General features: G+C 38.3%; 1 protein-coding gene across 2 annotated transcripts in view; it reads left to right on the top strand.

The window, feature by feature from the left end:
* Nucleotides 1-21,546, top strand: part of b3glcta (beta 3-glucosyltransferase a) — a 141,829-nt gene that overhangs the window by 34,251 nt on the left and 86,032 nt on the right. For both annotated transcript variants that reach the window (XM_052026306.1, XM_052026307.1), the window contains one exon: nucleotides 14,984-15,060. In XM_052026306.1, coding sequence (XP_051882266.1) covers nucleotides 14,984-15,060 — 77 coding nt within the window. The remainder of the gene's footprint in view (nucleotides 1-14,983; nucleotides 15,061-21,546) is intronic.

Below are 21,546 nucleotides of genomic sequence, written 5' to 3'. Positions count from 1 at the left end.
ATAAAAATAATGCAGATCAGTCTATGATTAAAATATAGTCCATTGGAGAAGGGTCAATTTCACTGTGATAAGAGCAGATCTGGCCTTGGCAGGTAAAGTGGAGATGTTTTTTTTCTACAGTTCAGGTGCATTCCCGTGAGGAAGAAGTGTAGAGAAGTTAAAGTCATGGCTAACCAAAAAGAGAGAGAGCAGAGAAAAAGTGTGAATATATGGTTGTTGACACAAGTGAGAACCAGGCTGATTAGAAAAATCAAACAGAAAATAGATGAAAAAGGAAAATAGAAAGGGAAAGAGTGCAGAGGAAAGAGACCAGCAGCAATCATAAAATCCAAAAATACTCATGTGAAGAAGAATTGTAAGAGCAAAAGTGGGGCTGATCAGAGATCAAAAAAGTTTTCTCATTGAGCCAGAGGGCGAAGATAAGATACCAAACAAGTACTTTAAACTAGTTTTCACCAAGGAAAATGTCATGTTGGACAATCAACAAAGGAGGATGTAGTTGATATTCTGGATGGACTAAAGATTATTAAAGAGGAGGTACAAGAAAGATAAGATGTGCCAGAAGTAGGTAAATTATCTAGTCCAAATGGGATCCATCCCTGATTGCTGAGGGAAGTAAGAGAGAAGATTGCAGTACCCCTGACTTTAATCTTCTAAGAATCTGAATTCAGTGGTGGTGCCTGGGGTATCGAGAATTGCATATGTTACTTCCTTGTTCTAGAAAGCGTGTCAGGATAAGTCTAGCAATTGCAGACAAACAATTAATTTTATTATGCTGTCTTATCTGGAGGCCTTGTTAACAGTTATACAAATGCTTTTTGAAAGCTTTTGTCCAGTGCATTTAGCATCATGAAGTTTAATACTATGCTTAGTGATGATGAAATTGATTTGGTATGTTAAGGAATTAGCATCAACACTAGGTGGCAGTGATGCTTTGAAGTTATGTGCCATAGAGCTTCAGTTGGATGCAATTGAAGTCTTTTGGTGAAAGTATGTTTCATTGACTTATTTAAAGTGATCTGCTTTTGTTTTATTTTGACATCAACTTTGTTAATAAAAAATGAGAAAATTCAGTTGTTTTGATCCCCTGAAATAGTTTTACTTTGAAATCCATCTCTCATTTTAAGTAATTCTTCTTTATTGCTGAAGACACCAGCTTATGGTGAAGTATGAGTTAATGGACAGTAGTTCTCTAGTTGTATATTTTTCAAATGGCTATTTTTAGTTTTAGACAAGATAGAAGCAGGCAGACTATGTGATTAAAGCACTACAGATTTGGAAGCTTAGCACTATGTTACAAAGCAGCTGTGATTGCAGAAAGTCTGGTTCAGCGTTAGATGGTGTTCCAGTGATGAATGAAATTTGATGGTAAGGGAAGTGAGTTTGTGCCAGGACCAAAAACAATGTCTTCTTCCTTCCCATTATATAAATCTCAGCTGATGATTGAACATATGGACATTGTGACAGGAGCATCTGGGTAGTACTTAAGCATATGAACCCTAGCTGGTTCTTTATTTCTGTAACCAAGGGAAGCTGAAAATATATGCAGTATCTGAACTGATGTTTCTTCATAAAGAGCAAAAAATGAATCAGTCAATTATTGCTCAGTATGCAATCTGTTTTTTGCTGCTTTACCTGATTCAAATCCAATGCAATAATATACACCTAAATATTGTATCTAACGAAGAAATAAAAACCTGAATTTAGAACAAAAGGTAAGCATAACTACAGACATTAGTAATAATCATAGAGCTATACGGCACGGAAACAGGTGCTTCGGCCCAACTCATCCATGCCCACCAAGTTGCCTAACTGAGCTATAGCCCTCTAAACCTTTCCTATCCATTAGTCTTCAATTGTTTGCTTTTATTCCATTACTATTCCGTTACTTTTACTAATTCATGGCAAGGGCATAGGTAAGATATTTTGTCTAGTTTGGTCATGTGTCAGAGGATATTGAAGCTCTGAAAAGGGGCTTATTCAAGTTTCAAGTTTATTGTTAAGTTTCACGTTTATCATGTATCAAGATGTATCAAGATATACATCCATGGGATATAAATGCCATGAAAATTAGTTTTTTCCAGCAGCAGCACAGTACATTACAAGACGAGGACAAACATAAATTACAAAAACTTAAATTAACATAAATTATGCAAAACTTACATGTGTGACAAAAACCTAAAATAAAACAACACTAGTGCAAGATTGAGAGAGAGAGAAAAGAAATGTAGTCCAAGGCAGTGTTAAGGTTATTCAGGTCAGTTCAAGAACCTGATGTCGGGGGAAGAAGATGTTGTTGAACATCGAGGTGTAGGTCTTCAGGCTCCTGTACCTTCTGCCTGATGGTAGCATCAAGAAGAGGGAATGGCTCAGATGATGGGGGTCCCTGATGATGGATGCTGCCTTCCTGAGATGTTGCCTTTTGTAGATGTCCTCGATGGTAGGGAGAGCTGTACCTGTGGTGCAACTGGCTGAGTCCACCACTCTCTGTAGCCTTTTGCATTCCTGTGCATTGAAGTTTCCATATCAGGCCAGTGATGCAGATGCAACCAGTCAGAACGCTTTCCGCTGTCTATCTATAGAAGTTTGTCAGAGTCTTTGATGAAATGCGGAATCTTCTTAAACTTCAAAAAAAAGTAGAGATGCTGGTATGCCTTCTTCGTAGTTGCATCTATGTACTGGACCCAAGATAGGTCCTCTGAGATGTTTACACCCAGGAACTTGAATCTGCTCACCCTTTCCACTGCAGACCTTCAATGAGGACTGGTGTATTCCCAGATTTATATACTTCTGTTATCCATTCAGCCTCAGAACTGGCTATCCAAACTGCAGAAATGTGTTGATGTGAGTCTGTGATCAAGGTTTATGAACTAATAAAAGAACTAATGTCTTTATTTGTGGCAATTAATTCAACTGATTCTTCCTTTCTCATTTTCCTTCCCTGACCTCTACTTGTCTTCCTCATTCACACTATTACCTACTTCTCTGTCTAACATTACCTTTCTACCTCATCCTCTTTTTATCCCCTCCTTGCTTCTCTCAGCTCTCTCCACCCCCTCAGCTTTAAGCCTTATTATAGCTCTTCCACCCACCTACTATTTCCTGTCATCTGATCTTTCTGGTCCTGAATCTCCTCGTTATATATTTTTCAAAAGTTCCAGCACATCTTCTTTCCTCACGTCGACATGCTCTAGCATATCAGTCTGTCATACGCCATCCTCACAAACGTCAAGGTCTCTCTCTCTCTCTCTCTCTCTCTGTAGAATACTGAAGCAAAGTATTAATTAAGGACCTCCCCTACCTCTTCTGACTCTAGGCACATTTCCTCTTTTATCCCTGATCGGTCCTACCCTCACTCCAGTCATCCTCCTATTCTTCACATACATGTAGAATGCCTTGGGGTTTTTCTTGATCCTACTCACCAAGGACTTCTCATGCTCCCTTCTAGCTCTTCTAAGTCCATTCTTAAGCTCCCTCAAACTAAGTGTCATACCTTCTTTAATACTTCTATTTGCCATGACATTTCAATCTTCTGGCAATTAAGTGTTCCTAATCAATTTGGTTTGATTGAACTCTCCAAGATTGTGCTCCCTGTAAGAGGCACTGCAATCAATATTCTTCTCAGAACCACTCATCTGAAAACATCCATTTTATCATTGCCACTGTCTGTTTGCTGCCTGCTTCTTTGAAGAAACACCCACATTCCACTGCAACCAAACCCCAGAGTATTTTTAGCAGTTTGCTTGCATCCATTGAGAGAGAAGAATTTGGACATATGGATGTGGGACTGAAGGCCAAGGTTATGGCTCAGTTGTCTTTGAAAGGGAACGTGTTGAGGCATTGTTAAAAGTTTTTCCTCAGCACTGGTCTAAAAATGTATTATTTGCAATAACTACTCAGCAAATTTTATGTAAAGAATAGATCAATACTGCTGTTAAACACTTTTTTAAGAAGTTCCACTTGTCAGCACATGGATCTAGAACTTCTTTCTCTTTCTGTTCCTAATATCAACCATGGCGAAAGATTATGCTCCTGAGAAAACTACCATTATCATGCTTTAGCTTATAGCATCCAACAGTTGTTCTGCATGTATTTCCATATCTTCAAATCTCTCCCTTTCCCATTTGTTTCCATTTTCTTCCAGTATAATTCCAGTTATGCGATATTCCACTCAACTGAATACATTATTGCACTTACTTGATGATGGGTAATCTTCACTTATGATTGATTTGGGATGTTTTTATAAAATATCTTGGGTTCCCTCAGCTAAATAGTTAGTACATTTAGTCACAATGTAACTAAATTCTTCACTATTTAGTGCTTGAAATCATCAATTGAAAAAAGAAGCTGAAAGGGATTAAAATTCTGCTATTATTTTCAACTTAGTGAAGCTATTTCTGGAGCTGCACACTGGAAGGCTCCAGCACATTGCAATTCACTTATGCATCTTTGGAGTCAAGTTAGGGTTCACTACACAATTCATTGCTTGGACACTTTATGTTGAGTAGAATGACAATGTATAATTCAACAGGTCTGAAAGGAGAGATTGACTTTAGATTGTTACCCAAATTCACCCAGATACACCTGGCTATAATAAATAGTATATTATGTATATAAATGCTGCATTAAATATTATGCCATATATGTGAGGAGTTGAAGAAAAATGTTGGAATAATGTTCTCTGATGTTCTTTTGGAGTGTGTCGAACATTAGTTAATGTATGTAGAACATAGAACATTACAGCACAGTACAGGCCCTTTGGCTCATGATGTTGTGCTGACCTCTTAACCTACTCTAAGATCAATTAACCATTCCCTCCCACGTACCCCTCCATTTTTCCATCATCCAGTTAGAGTCTCTAAATATCCCTAATGTACCTGCCTCTACCAGCACCCCTGGCAGCGCATTCCACACACCCATCATTCTCTGAGTAAAAAAAAAACTTACCTCTGATATCCACCCGTACTTTCCTCTAATCACCTTAAAATTATGCCCCCTCGTGTTAACCATTTCCGTCCTGGGGAAAAGTCTCTGGCTGTCCACTCAATCCATGCCTCATCATCTTGTACACCTCTATCAGGTCACCTCTCATCCTCCCTCACTCCAAAGAGAAAAGCCCTAGCTTGCTCAACCTATCTTCATAAGACATGCTCTCCAATCCAGGTGGCATCCTGGTAAATCTCCTCTGCACCCTTTCTAAAGCTTTCAAATCCTTCCTATAAAGAGGCGACCAGAACTGAACACAATACTTCAAGTGTGGTCTAACCAGGGTTTTATAGAGCTGCAACATTATCTTGCGGCTCTTGAACTCAATCCCCTGACTAATTAAGGCCAACACTCCATACGCCTTCTTAATAACCCTATCAACTTGTGTGGCAACTTTTAGGGACCTATGGACCTGTTCCTCCACACTGCTAAGAATCCTGCCACTAACCCTGTATTCTGCCTTCAAATTCAACCTTCCAAAGTGAATCACTTCACACTTTTCCAGGTTGAACTCCATCTGCTACTTCTCAGCCCAGCTTTGCATCCTATCAATGTTTCGTTGTAACCCTTGACAACCTTCTACACTATCCACAACACCACCAACTTTTTTGTCATCTGCAAACTTACTAACCTACCCTTCCACTTCCTCATCCAAGTCATTTATAAAAATCACAAAGAGCAGGGGTCCCAGAACAGATCCCTGTGGAACACCAGGCAGTATATGCTCCATCTACAACCACCCTCTACCTTCTATGGGCAAGCCAATTCCGAATCCACACAGCCAAATTTCCCTGGATCCCATGCCTCCCGACCTTCTGAATGAGCCTATCATGGGGAACCTTATCAAACACCTTGCTGAAGTCCATATACCCCACATCCATTGCTCTACCCTCATCAAAGAATTCAATCGGGTTCATGAGGCATGACCTACCCCATGAGCCATGCTGACTATCTCTAATCAGACTGTGCTTCTCCAAATGCTCATAAATCCTGTCCCTAAGAATCTTTTCCAATAAGTTGCCCACCACTGAAGTAAGACCCACTGGTCTGTAATTCCCAGGGTAATCCCTGCTCCCTTCCTTGAACTCCCTTTTTTGCCACCCTCCAATCATCTGGTACTACTCCTGTGACCAATGAGAACACAAAGATCATCGCCAAGGGCTCAGAAATCTCTTCCCTCACTTCCCGTAGTATCCTGGGATATATCCCGTCCGGCCCCGGGGAATTATCTATCCTAATGTTTTTCAAAAGTTCCTGCACATCCTCTTTCTTAACATCGACATGTTCTAGCTTATCAGTCTGTTTTACGCTGTCCACACAAACGTCAAGGTCTCTCTCACAGGTGAATACTGAAGCAAAGTATTCATTAAGGACCTCCCCTATCTCCTCCAACTCCAGGCACGTTTCGTCCTCTACCCCTAGTCAGTCCTACCTTCGCTCTAGTCATCCTCCTGTTGTTCACATACGAGTAGAACGCCTTGGGGTTTTCCTTAATCCTACTGGCCAAGGCCTTCACATGCCCACTTCTTGCTCTCCTAAGTCCATTCTTAAGCTCTTTCCTGGCTACCTTATACCTCTGTAGAGCCCTGTCTGACCCTTGCTTCCTAAAGAAAGCTTCTTCCTCTTCACTAGATAATCCACATCTCTTGTCACCATGGTTCCTTCATCCTACCATCCTTTTCCTGCCACAATGGGACAAACCTGTCCAGAAACCCCTGCAAGTGATCTCCAAACAACATCCGCAACAGCTCTAGCAAACCTGCCCGCAAGGATATTGGTCCCACTCCAGTTCAGGTGTAACCTGTGCCAGTTTTCCCAAAACTTTCCTTTGTTTCAAATTTATGGATTATGGTTGTTCATACAGTGTCTGTTTGTTCTGGCTCTGTAAACTTAATGTGATTATTTTTCTTCATCTTAATAATCCACTTATTAACATGAATTTTGATTGCTTCATTGTGTCAAAATGGACATGTTTATTTCAGTAACAGGAAAAGCAAAATTCTAGATACATTGTGGTCCTTGGGGGTTACTTTTGCCTGATCCAAAAGCAGACAAGGGAAAGAATATAAAGACTTACTATGTTTGTACAAAGTAGGTCTTGCAAATTCTGGAAATCTGAAATAAAAAACTAGGTCTGATAGCAAGATGTGAAAACCCACAACTACATGAATAAAACTAATCTCACATTTATGCACAATTCTTTAATGTAGTAAAATGAATTTATGATGAACTTTTTTATGCAGTCCTCTCTCAACCTCATGATATACCAAAGTGCTTTAATGCCAGTGAAATATTCTTTGAAATTTGGTCTATCTTGTAACCTAGAAAAAAATTGGTGCACGGCATGACCCCACAAATAGCATTAAGGTGTGACAATGATAAGATGTGTAGTATATAATTTACCAGTGTTATAAAGTGGCTACCTCAGAAATGAGGCAGAGTTATTACTTCAGCTGCCACCCTACAGTTTAAGATAAGATAAAATATCTTTATTAGTCACATGTACATTGAAACACATAGTGAAATGCATCTTTTGCGTAGAGTGTTCTGGGGGCAGCAGCAAGTGTCGCCACGCTTCCGGTGCCAACATAGCATGCCCACAACTTCATAACCTGTACATCTTTGGAATGTGGGAGGAAACTGGAGCACCCGGAGCAAACCCACGCCGACACGGGGAGAACGTACAAACTCCTTACAGACAGTGGCAGGAATTGAATCCAGGTTGCTGGCGCTGTAATAACATTACACTAACTGCTACACTCCCGTGCCTGCCCTGTACACTACTGTGCCTGCCCTGTAAATGTTTAAAAAATGACCTGTTTGTTGTAGATATATTTTTAAACTTCATAACTTCATACTATATTTAATTTTTGGTATTTCAGTAAGGGGCCAGGTGTTCTTTGATTTGGGCGAGATGCAAACCCAGTCAGAGTATAAGTTATTCTAGCCACAATCTCTGAGGGTCCTTATAAAATGAGTTTAGTCAATGTCCGTACAATTCTTTTGAGCTATGGCCTGCATGCTGGTCCTAATTTGGGAGGATTAGCCAATGTTGGAATTGTGAAAATTTCCACTATTACAATTGGGATGCTAATTTCTGATGGAGCAACAAATTTTGTTCCGTGTGCTTTCTTACGTTTCTCAATTTGAAGAGCTATTGACAGAACACATAGAAAATACCAAATGAAATTCAACTTTGGTGCAAATAGATTGGCTGCTTTGCAACATCACCCTATTTTCTTTTTTGCTGATGTTCAATCTCATTTTTTCCTTTCCTCCTGTCCCCACTGTCTAGTTAATTCGGTGGAAATTTTTAAACAAAACTTGTAACTTGTGCATTGCCAGGTTTCCACTGCAATCATGTAATGTAAATGTATTTAAAAGTCTCATTAAAGATTATTCAGAACAGCTAGTATAGTGGTCAGGTTTTAATCCAGTTGCTGAATGAACTATTCCAATTTCAGGGATTTTTGTCAATATTTTAATTTCCTTTAATATAAAAAAAGCACAGGGATTAGTATTATGTTAGACCAAGATGACCCTGTGTTGTAATTAATACTAGTACATAATATGCAACACACAGACTTTGCTATTATCCTGTTGTACCCTTTTTAGCATGACCCTGATCCCAGGTCATGATAACTTTAGCAGGGATCTACTGCTGTTACTGAGGTACTTACTGTCACAGAAGCAACTCCTGCAATGTGCTAAAGAAAAGTCTATGATAACAATGAATATCCATTATGAATAACAAAACAACCAAATGAATTTAGAAATTGCATGCCTTAATTTGGAAATTAAAATAAAAGTATTACATTGATAGTTCGACAATAGTTTCTTTATTCCATATCCATTTAATGTTTATGTGTTAAACCACTAATAAGGTCAGAGCATGCTCCATATGTAAAAAGTTGTTGGTGGAGAATTATGGAGCATTGAATTTATTCTAGGAATGACTTGTTAATGTTTCCTCAGGAAATAAATTAACTCTGTGTTCCATGTTATTGGTGGACATTGACATCTCACTAAAACCTGCATGAAAACAATTACACTGATATATTTAAATTGTTTTAATATAATCTAAGTGCATAGAGACGATGTTAAATGTTAATGTGCAATCTTTTTCTTCAGTGATCTTGGATAAAAGCAACTTGCAGCAACTAGTGGTTAAATATAAGGGCCAGATTCTGCTACAATATAGATGAGGCAGCTATCAACATTTGTCACCATTTTATCATGAAGGTGACAGCAACTCTGGTATCTTCTCACATGGAAGTCAGTCATTCAACCACCTCCACAAGCTGTCCCTGGGTTACGAAGCAAGTTTTTAGTACTGTCATTAGCCATAATTGTGTAGCAAACTCTTTTGTTAGTTTTATAACAGAATTGTAATCCCTCAGATAAATATTTCAAAATATATTGTATTTTAAAATGTAAGAACTTCAGGTTTAATTATTATCATAATCATATATGTGTTTTCCAATATTTATTTAAATTTCTGTGAAATGTTTAAAAGATTAGTTAAATTTTTTGCTTTTTTTTCCTTCCTAGTCTACTTTCTGTGAGAATTATTTAATGCACTTAGCTGCCCAAATGTCTTGAAATCCTCACAACTGCTGAGTGCCAAGGTTTCTTTTGAAACAGTGCTCAGCAGAAACTGAAGCCTGGAAAGAAGATGTTCAAACATGGTGATCATGAGTTCACCATTGTGGGGAGCTGCAGTGTCATTGCTGACAGTGAAATACAGGCTGATAAATCATCTCTGTGTTTACATAAGTAGGGGAAACCACCAGACACTGAATAATTAGCACCTGTTAAGAAGTTTCAAAAAGGGAAGGAGATTTTTGAAGATGGTGAAGTCAGGAGTTTACGATGAATCAGACAGCTGAATATTTTGGTATGACTGTAAAGTTAGGCCAGGGATCGAAAAAGAGACCATAGTTAAAAGAATTGAGGTAATGGTGAAACACAAGTTTGAAGAAACAGGAGAGATGGAACCATGAAATGAATTGTAAATTAAGTTTTATATTTTGAAATCAAAATATTGTGGAATGTGGGTCAATATGAGAACAAAGGAAAGAGATGTCTAAATATAGTGGCAGAGCTGATTGTTATTTGAAATATGAAACTCTCAAGAGTAACAAAGAAAAAGTAGATTTCATTATTCCAATCAAATCAAAGGTAGCAGATATCTGGATAAGGATTTCAGCAATGTAAGGAGAGAGCAATGTCATCAAGGCAGAAGTAACTGATTAAGTTCTTGGTTTTACATAATATTTTCCACTTGAGTGCAGAATCCCAAATTGCTTCTGCAAACAAGCCTCCACCCAGGATCAGAGACTTGGGGATCAAAAAACTGCGTGGAATTATGTGATGTGCAAATGGTTTAATAATGTAAAACGATAGCAGGGGTTAGCACATTAACTGATTTGCCATATAATAGTACATATTGTAGCGATTACAAATTTGACCATTCATTTATATGTGTATCAAAAGAAAAAAACACACCAAAAAAATTTCACAACAAAACAATTTCACAACAAAACAAAACCAAACCAACTAGGCTCCTGCTACACTGCCATTTTATTTCTTGGGAAGCACTTGCAAAGAAGCATTTTTTTCCACTGATCTGGTTTCCCCCTCGTGATGGGTCTTCTCCTTAATGTGTCTCAGAGTTTATGATGATAGTGGCGATACAATATTTTGAGGTAGGGAATTCTCAGAATTTATACCAGTGGCAATGTTGAAATAGTAGCATTATGTCCGAGTCAGGCCAGGTGTGTGACCTGGAGGGCAACTTAACAATAGTGCAAGAACACAAGAAAATAGGAGCCGGAGTTGGCCATCAGGACACCCTTCCCCCCACCATCCTCACCCACCAAGCCTCTCCCACCATTTAATATGGTTGATCAATGCTGTGCTCACTCTCAATTTAGATAATAATCTTCCTTTTGATTTCTCTTACTGAAGTGGATGACTTCACACTTCCCCACATTAAACCTCATTTGCTAGTCTTTTGCCCACTCACTCAATCTATCTATATCCTGAATCACTGTATCCTTATCACATGCCCTTCCACCTATTTTCGCATCATGAGCAAATTTGGAAACCTTACACCTTTCCTTCAAGTCATTAATGTAAATAGTGAACAATTGCGAACCAAGAACTGATCCCTGCGGTACTCCACTAGCAACCTTGTTTTAGTCTAAAAAGGACCCATTTTTTCTAATTCTCGGTTGTCACATTTATAATGATGGAGGCCATGGAGGTGCAGTTGAGAAAGTTTGACTGGCAATCTGGGTGAGCACCTGAGAAAAAAAAATTCTAAATAACTCTATGTTTCTGGCCCCTAACTCTCCCACTCTACCCATTTCTTCCCCTCCTCCCCATCTCTGGACAAGTTAGGTTAATAATGATCAAAGTTGGTGTTTGGACTTTTGTCTCTATCCAGTTGAAAAACAGAAGATATTGGAAAACCATACAAGATTGGGTATCCTTGCAAAGTGAAACAAGATTAACAGCCTGAATGTTAACATGACTAAATACTGGGATAGTGTGGATTTCTTTGTGTGTTTGAAATGTGGACATTTCTGCAGGAAGTAGTGGCATTTTAAACCAAACACTGACACTATTTCAGGATTTTGTGGCCAATGATGTAATTTCAGCTCTACTATACAAAGAATATTGTGAACATGAGAATTAAGAATCGGACAGAGGGTTTAAGGTGGGAGGAAAGAGTTTTAATGAGGATCTGAGGGGAAAGTTTATTTTACGCAGAGATATCTGGAATGCACTGCCAGAGGAGGCCATGGAATCAGATACAATCACTACATGTACAAGATATTTAGACAAGCACTTGAATAGGAAAGGCATGGATACGGACCTAATGCGGGCAAATGGGAATAGTGCAGATGGGGAAGAAGTTTGTCATGGATGTGCTGGGCTGAAGGGCCTATCTGTGCTGTACAACTCTTATGAATCTGTGACTCAGAGTATAAGAGAGTATATGAAAAATTATGGAGCTGTTGCACAACAGAAAAAGAAAATTGGGTGTAAATAAACCAAGATTTCCAGTAGAATTAGTGGCTCCTTGATTGATAGGGGACTCTAAGGGCCTCAAAGAATTTATTTCCTGTTAGATGGAAGAAGGAGCTTACTAGAAAGACTGTGTAGCTTGAGGGAATCACAGAGGCTTGCAGTAGGAGCACTGTACCATGTTCTTGAGTTCATTGCGAAAGTTGTTAATGACCTTATCAAATCAGGAAAGGTGATCACGGGCTTTATAGACCTGTTTCACCTCAATAAGCTATGTTAACCCTTCTGTAAAACATATGAAATAGAAGCAGAAGTAGGTTATAATTCCTCTCATACCTGTTTGTCTATTCAATGTGATCGTGACTGATCTTTTACCTTAGTACCACTTTGTGCACTAATTGCTGATCTTAATTTAGTTCATTACTTGATTCATTCCTTCATCCAAATCATTGGTTTAGATTGTGGCCTGCTGAAGCCCTACCACCTGTCCTTGCGACACCCTGCAGGTCATGGCCTCCCAATTTGAAAATGACCTATTTATTCTTGCTCTCTGTTTTCTGTCTGTTAACCAATCCTCAATTCATGCCAGTATATTACCCCCAATAAAATGAGAATTTTTTCTCATTTTATCTCTTGTGTAGCAACTTATTGAAGCAATTCTTAAAGTCCAAATAAATCACATCAACTGGTTGGTTATTATCTATTCTGTTAATTACAATGGTAACCATATTCCAACAGATTTTTCAAATGTGATCTCCTTTTCACAAATCTACATTGAGTCTGCCCAGTCCTATTTTGATTTTCAAAGTTCACTCTTATCACTTCTTTCGTAATAGATTTTAGAATTTCCCCACTACTAATGTCAGGCTAAACGGCCCTTGATTCCCTGTTTTTCTGCATTCTCTCTCTCACTCTATCACATGCAGGCATATAAATAATGGGGTTACATTTGCTCACTTCCAGTCTGTGGAACTTTGGAGAATGTCAACCAGGGCATTCACCTTTAAACCCTTCACCAGTTCTTGGGGATTTATCATTTTTCAGTTTCAATGCCAGTTTTTCCACTAATGTTAATTTCTTTGAGCTCCTAATTTACTCAAAACCTGAAGATTTCTCACAGACAGCAAAACAGGAAGTACAAATCTAGAAGTAAATTGACATTTTAATATTTGTACAGAGAGGTGGCCATGCAGCTCTAGAAGTCCTGCTGGCTTTCAAGAGATGGAGCTGCCCATAAATAGCAACCACTCCACAGTCAGCACAGACCAAGATACTCTAATGGTGTTCTGACAGCTCCAATGTTTCTAAATGTCTCTGATGAAAGGAAAAGTCTAGAAACAGGCAAAACTATTAAAATAATTTAAATAACTAAATGAAGTTAATAGATATGTTAAAAATAAATTAATTTAAAACCATGTTTAACTTGTTTTACTTAATTATTAAAGCAAAATACTTGGTGAAAGAGGTCATGTGCTGCTACAGGCAATATGATCTGGCCTATTACAAACTTGAAAATCTTTTTTTTTGAAAAGATCATATTTTCAGATATTATTCTGAAGAAGTGAGACACCATAATCGTAATGTTAGTATTTCACAGGCAGAGTGATAGCTCAAAAGTAATCATGACCTAATGCACAAATAAAGACTCAATTATACGTGACTAAGCAAATCTTAATATTTTGTTTTTTACATAGTGAAAATCGCAGGTAGGAAGTTAAAGTTCACATCAGTTCACTGATTCTTTGTTGTTTGCAGCTGGAAAGGCTGATTCCAAGCCAGTGTTCATTACCAGAATATTTCTAGAGAAAATCTTTGGTTGAAAAAATTAACAAGCTTTTGGAAGTCTTTGTTGCTTCCTCATTGATCTTTAATTAATTCCATTACCTATTCTGAAGAACATTCAGAAATGTTGGGTACTGATTCAGAGAATTTCGTTATTCATTTGTATGCCTTATGATGTCCATTATTATCGTTTTGAGTTGAACTATTCAACGATAATCTGGAGTGGTAATAATGGTGCAATGTTCAACTAATGATGACGTTGGGCAATAATTGTAATGCTTTGGATGCTATATTGTTATAACAAAAATAATGATTTTTCTACAGATTTATGTTTAAAAAAGCATGCTTTCATCAGGCAACAATTGTATCAAATTCTCCAATTACTTTTTGACAATATTATGTATTGGTGTGGAACAATTATTAAGAAAGCTGTTATGATTCTTCGCAGAGAGCAAAAACAGATGATAAAGTAAGAAAGGGGGACTTTAGCTGGGCAATAGAAAGCTTTGTTGAAGAAATTGGTTTCAAAGAGTTTTTAAGAGTGATGAAGAGTTTTAGGGATTGAATTCCAGAGATATTTGAGACTCATATTGCCCTGTCACAAATTGGCTTGATGGGGGGAGGGATGGGGCTGTGTGGAAGAAAAGTTAGGATGGTGCAAACCAAAAAAGCAGATCTTGTAGAGACTTAGCATTTAAGGATTAGGGCAGGCTTGTAAGAGTTTCCTGAGATGAGGATGTGATCCTGGAGGAATTCAAAAATAAAATTATTAGGATTACTTTATGTGCCAGAATTACAGAGGAATACTTACATTTGAGTTTCCAAGGCCAAAGTTTGCACATCATCAATCTGTCAGTCATGTGATGTGTTCATATTTTAAGTCAGCCAAAGAACAGCAGGAATGACATTTAAATGGAAATGTTGTGACTTTCATGAGGAAAAAACTGAAATGCTTTTCTACTCAAAAAGTGCTGGAGGATCTCAGCAGGTCAGGCAGCATCAGGGGAAGGGTCTCGGCACGAAATGTTGACTGTTTATTTCCCTCCATTGATGCTATCTGACCTGCTGAGTTCCTTCAGCACAGTTTGTGTGTGTTGCTCCAGATTCCAGCATCTGCAGAATATCTTGTGTCTCTGAAATGCTTTTCTACTTCAGATATGTTCATCTTTCTCTCTCTTAGTATTTGCCTACGGTGCTGTTTATTCATGAATTGAGCAAGCATGAAGGAGCTTGGACAATCATTCCCATAATACCATAGTAAGTACCCCCAAGTAATGCAGAGAGAATGTATGGTAAAGGTGATTGTGATATTTGGTGATTAAGTCATGGGTTTAATCGTATGTTATTTTGTTTTGACAAAATACAATTTTATTATCAGATACTGTCATTGGAAACTTATTAAAAATTTGGAACAATTTAATCTACTAAATATGTTGAGTCCACAACACAAAATGTGCATATCGTGGAGTAAAATAAGTAATTTGCAGATATGATTTTTACTTAGAAGAAATCAAGCCCAACCCTCCTGAGTACCTGCTGCACCTGTACCAAAGCACTCTATAATGGAGTGCTGCCTCTGATGCACCTTTGAATGAGCATCTCAGCAGCTAAATGCTGGAAAGAAAATCACTCAGTTACAGCCCTTCAATTCTGAGGCTGCTCTGTTACATTTCAAGATGTTAGCAGAGTATCCCTATAAGTAGAGAAAAAAGTAAAAACTTATTGAGATTGCTCCACAACAGTTGTTGTGTTGAGCTTTGACCTCTGAGTTTGACCTTTGAGTTGTATGTTAGAGCAGTGAAATGTGTGATACATGACTAGTGATGACATTAGCTGTATGTCTCATGCTGGGAAAAGCTCAGACAAATTAAAGTGCATCACGACTAAAAATGTAAGCTACAATTTTTCACGGTGGAATTTCAACTGGAAATAATTGCCTTTGAGATTTACCACAGGTAGAATTGAATTTTTAGTGCAAAGTGCTTGAAAGAGCACCACCTGATCCATTTTCTAGGCTCATTTCATTTTTCACTTTGCCTTTTTGACTGACTTCAGTTGATCATATTTGTGTGTATATTGTGTATATCTGCCAGCTGAACACTTTAAGATAATTCCAGATGTTCTTCACTTTTATTGCATAGAAAATAATGTAAAAGTATTCTTGCTCAAAATTAATTTTGTTCAACAAATGTGGACATGTTAAGCTGCAACCTTTTAGAAATGGCAAACACAAGCTTGCATTTTTATAACACTTAAAGGTTGGGATCAGATCTGAAAGTTCCTCATAGAACTGTATTCTGATAACTGAGCCAAAGAAAGAGTGCATGGAGTTTATGGTGGGGACTGATGATAAAAAGACAGTATTTAGTTGGAGCAACCTGTGGCTCTCTCAGGACTGGATGATGGACAATGAGACTCACAGTAAAAATTCAGTGATGGGATGAGAAAGGTAATATCAGGAATGAACATATGGAATATGAAGTCAAGTCTTTGCATTGTATCCCTGTTAGGCATTCTACAGATGAAGCATTAAGTAGATAATGCTGTGTAGGAATAGCCTTTACTGGAGCCTATTTTTGGAGGAATAAATGTGAAACTAAGTGAGGACTGCCCTTTTAAACTGTGCGTTGGAGGATAGGAATTAGAGAACAATGAAATACATAATTTCCAAGACTGCTGAAGCGCCTTGGAACCTCAGAACATCCCAAAGTGCTTTTTGCAGCCAATGAAAAAACATCGTAAAAAGCATGGCAGCCAACTTGTATACAGCAAGGTCACATAAAAGCAATGTGATTGCGACAGAATATGTGAACTTCAGTGATGCTGTTTAAATACTGGCATTGTTCTTCCAATTAATACTAGGGGATCTTTAACCTTAGATACCAAAAAAGACCTTGGTTTAATATTTATCCAATACTCCCTCAGAACTATACAGGAATATCACTTGTCTCTTGTGCTCAAGTCGCTGGAAGGAGCCTTGAATCTGCAGCCATTGACCAAGAGGCAAAGGAGCAATCCAGTAAGCTATAGTTGGTATTTTATGAGCACCATAGAGGTTATAATGTGGCTGTTTCATGTTTGGCCCTCTCCCACTATTTTTTGTAAGGGCTTTATAATCTAGAATATTTATGTACCAGTTATGTCCAGTTTGTGACCTGTTTTGTAATGGCCATAGTCATATAATTTATGCTGAATAGGGACATCAGGCTGTTTTATTTTCCATCCTTTTTTGCATCAATATACAGAACAGTTAATTATGCTGTAGGTTACACTATGCTACTTTTCTGTTTTGCTTTATTTGTCAGACGTGACTTGCCACACACATGCCGTGAGTGTAGTTCTTTCCATGCAGTATTACTGAGAATTTTTCATTATTTGCAGTAGTGTTCTATATACTTGAACGGCAGTAACAGTTAAAACGGAAGCTATAGAGGAATTATTTTAAAAGAACATGCAAAAACTTACCTTTCTGCAATTTGTGATTACGTCCTAGGAATTGGAGTGTGCCATTATAGGCATGATATATGGATGAGAAGTTGCTAGTCGAGGCAGTGGTGTGGAAGGATTGTGATCAAAACTACAGGGTGACTGGGGGGCATCAGAGAGTTGTAGTCTTGTGGGAATGGGGCAAGAGATGATTGAGGCCTAGTTATGAGAGCCTTGTGTGATCAGAGCATTGGAAGGCTAGGGCCTCATAGGAATGTGACATTGAAATACTGGGACTACAGGGGATGAGTGCCTCCTGGAGAGTTGGCTGGAATCAGGGGCCAGATCAGTGGCTGGGGCTGTCAGGATCAGTTTGAAATTCACAGCTTGGTTGAAGGGGTGGGGTAGTGTTGTGCAGGATTGATACTGTGTTTGAAGGGGTTGGGTAGCCTAAAAGATGAAAGTTCAGTATAGAACTTTGTGGGATACCGTTTTGGGACTTGGGAATGAAAATTTTGTCCTGGGAGTGATTAGCAATGGTCCTTTCCAGGACAAAGTTCATGCTTGATGTTTGTCTCAAATTTTAGGTGTGAATGCAAAATGATCCAAAAATGGTGATTATAAGTGTTTCACTTTATCCTAAGGACATTTTCAAATGTACAGCATTAAAATAAACAGAGCTATGTGATCCAATTTCTATGTTAGTTTTCTTCTATCTCGTTTCTTGAGAATCAGCAGATAGCTTATTATTTGAAAACTCCAATAAAAACTATTTGGAAACTCCAATATAAACTAACTAAACTAGGAACTCAATGTTCCTTGGGGGCCTGTACTAAACAGTTTATCCATAGGATCTGCTGAATAAATGCTGCTGCTATCAATAAGGGGCAAAGTAATGTTGTTATGCTATTTTTAATAGTTCTTTAAAACAGAGAAGATTCAGAGCAGTTTGGCATTTGGCAGTTGAGGTTTTATAATTTAATACAAGTTAAATCATGATAGAATGGTCATGTTGTAACACAACATTGCCCTTTGAACTAACGTGTAATTCTCAAATCCCTTTTATAAGTTAAAGTTCACTCTGCTGTTATTCTGCTGTTCTCAAATTCATAGTGAAAATGCTGCATCTGTTGAGTTTAAACTGATGCATCCCTACACTTCTGCTCTGCATTACTGCAGGCTCTCTTCAATGGCATTACTTTCCAGCTCCTGTAGTGTGCTACTGATCAGTGAACGCCTCTATATGCTATGGATAAGAATTCTTAATTACCCAAAATTCTTAATAATTTCATACCACATGCTGAAATATTCAATCTCCAGAGCCACTGTAAAGAGATTGGGTGGTGGAAATGGGAACAACAATTACAAATTTTAAAAACAATTACTATAAAAGTTAAACAAAAACCTAGTAACAATTGATTTTCATCTATGAGTTTCGACAAGTAAGATGCTGAAACCAAAATAGGTGATTATCAGCATGTTATGTGATGACAACAACAAGGTCTAATGTATTGGTTACTTTGTTGAATGAGCTGCTCAGATCAGCTGATTAGTCTGTTAATTCAGCTCATTTATGAAGAATGATCATTGGAGAAAGAATAAAGACAAGCTGCTTTATTTAACATCTAGGCTCCATATCTCTTAGTAAAATGCAGCCATACAAGTTCTTACAATGCTTTTTTCCTTTTGTTACTGACACCAGTGCAGGCTCTCTCCTCGCCTCTCAGTCAGGCTGTAATATAAGACTACATAAGTACATAGAACACATATTGACTTGCTTCCTATTTTGTTCCCGAATCACAAACATTTTTCAGAATGATTGAAAAACTGAAATGCGCAGCAGGTCATGCTGCATCTGTGGCAAGAAAAACAGTTAACATTTCATATCTGTAGTGCTTCATCAGAACTGGGAAAGAGAGAAAACAAGTTAATTTTAGGTCACAGAGAAGATGTGGTAAAGATCGTAAGAACAAAGGGAATATTTCTGATAGGATGAGACCAAATGACTTAATGAAGCCGTCAAGTAACAGTTAAGTTTCTTTGTCTCTGTAACATGTAGCTAATGGTATGATTACGGGACATGCCCAGCCGTCCAGATTATACAAAAAGAAAGAAAAAACAGAGCCAGTTCTGATAAAGGACTGAAAGGAAAAGTAAGTTATGTAAAGCTGGAGAATTCATTATTGAGTCCTAAAGGCTGCATTTTGCCCAAATGGAAGATGAAGCGCTGTTTCTCAAGCTTGCGTTGGATGTCATTGTAACAGTGCAGGAGGCCACAGACAGACAGGTTGGAGCGGGATGGTGAAATAAAGTGGCAGATAACCAGAAGCTCAGGGTCACTCCTGTGGACTGAACACAGGCGCTCTACAAAGTGATCACCCAATCTGTGCTTAGTTTCTCCGAAGTAGAGGAGGCCACATTGTGAACACCAAATGCAGTATACTGGATTGGAAGAAGTGCAAATGAATTGCTGCTTTACTTGAAAAGATTGTTTGGGCCCCTGGGTGGTCAGAAGAGCAGAGGTGGAAGGACAGCTGTTGCATCTTGAGAGGTTGCAAGGGAGAGTGCTATATTAGTTGGGGAGTGGTAGATGGGTAAAGAAGAGCAGACCAGGAAGTCATGAACAGAGTGATCCCTTCGAAATGTTGAAAGGGGAGGGGAAGTTTCTGCTGGTGAAATTCCTTTCCTAGTTTTGAGGAAGTGTTACAGATCTGAAACATTGTTTCTCTTTTCCACAAATGCTGCCTGACCTGCTGAGTGTTTCCAGCAAGTCAGTTTTTATTTTAGATTTCCAGCATCTGCAGTTTTTTGATTTTCTTTTGCTCCACCCTACAAAGTGAATGGAAAATTCATGTGTCGAATGAACAAGCTGGAAGTATAAAGAACAGAACTTTGGTAACACCAAACCTTTTACAACACTGAGTTGAACTAGTGCTGGCGAATTGGATTTCAACAATCCAGTTATGTGGTTGAGTCCATATATATGTAGTCAAGGAGAACACCTAGCCAGATTGTTGAAGGATGACCAGAGGAAGTTCTGAACTGAGGTGACTTCAGTTTCAAACATTGGTGTCTTTTCATGAACAGCAGGATTCTGGGATAGATAATTGACAGGCACTGGCAAGGACATTGGTGGAGTGGATTCACTAATGCTTGGCCAAGGAAGACAGCTAATTCATGCTCCATAGAGCTTATACTTTCTCCCCTGGGCAGCATCTCAACAATGCTGGCAGTGTATTGGAGGACAGATTTCTGGGGTACAATGTTACCCACAAAGTCCTTCTAAATCATGATGGCTACAGTATGTATATCTGTGTCCGAGTTTTCACTGTAGCACCGGAAAAATTTGATGGCTTCTGATCATACTGCTGTGAGTTATTGGCCTTCAAATCCTACATGATAGTTGTGTCAGGGAAGGTTGAGATTAGGCTGGTCACCATTTCTATTGTGGAAAAGATTAGCTTCAGGCTCTCTAAAAATCCTTCGACAAGTTTGAGCTGATGTCCCCATTTTCCTTGATTGTGACACTTGTTTTCAGGCAGATCTGCCAATGTAATAAGCATTTCATTGTGCATGCATTACGATGGTCTTTGTCTGTGGCGTGCCCTGCTAAAGTCCTCATTCAAATCAACTGCGGCAAGCTCGTGGTCTTGCCCTTTCGTAATCTGGAATTTTGATTAGCCTTTCCCTTCACCTTGGCTGTAGCACACTTAGATGCTATTTCTAAACTACCCAGCATAGTGCCATTATTTGACCAGTTAACTGCCAGTGTCAGATCAAGAGATGGTGTGTTTCTTTTTTAAATCACTGTTTTTGTTTTGCTTGTCAGTACTGCCTGACCATCTTGACTATCTGTAAAAAGCCATGAGGGAAAGTTCATGTGGAGCAAAACCAAAATAAATTGGAGGTTTATAATGTCTGCAGATGAAATCTGGACAGGCTGATGTTAAAGCATTGAACAGATTGACTAGAAGTTGGTTAATGTACAACCACATCTTTTCCAGTTATATGTTGGAAGTTAATGTGTTAAATAGAAGTTGATAAAAAATTAAATTGTTGCAAGCTTAGAAGATAAAGCATTTTTCTTTCTTGTAGCTGATTGTAAAATTATTGGTGTAATTAACTGACTTCTTATCAAAGAATGCAATTTTCAACCCTTAATTATTTCTACAATATATTTAACAACTTCTTCCTTTAATTTACCTTCCATACATTTCATTTGGAAATGCTATCTTGAAATTTATTGTGCAAACATGCTGCAATGTTCAGATAAGGGTCTGGGCCGGTTACTTGATGGACATCAGCAAGAACACTGCT

The sequence above is a fragment of the Pristis pectinata genome, chromosome 11 (assembly GCF_009764475.1).
Source record: "Pristis pectinata isolate sPriPec2 chromosome 11, sPriPec2.1.pri, whole genome shotgun sequence".
In the NCBI taxonomy this organism is placed as follows: Eukaryota; Metazoa; Chordata; class Chondrichthyes; order Rhinopristiformes; family Pristidae; genus Pristis; species Pristis pectinata.
Note: the sequence above shows the minus strand (reverse complement) of the source record. Positions and strands in the feature narration are given on the sequence as shown.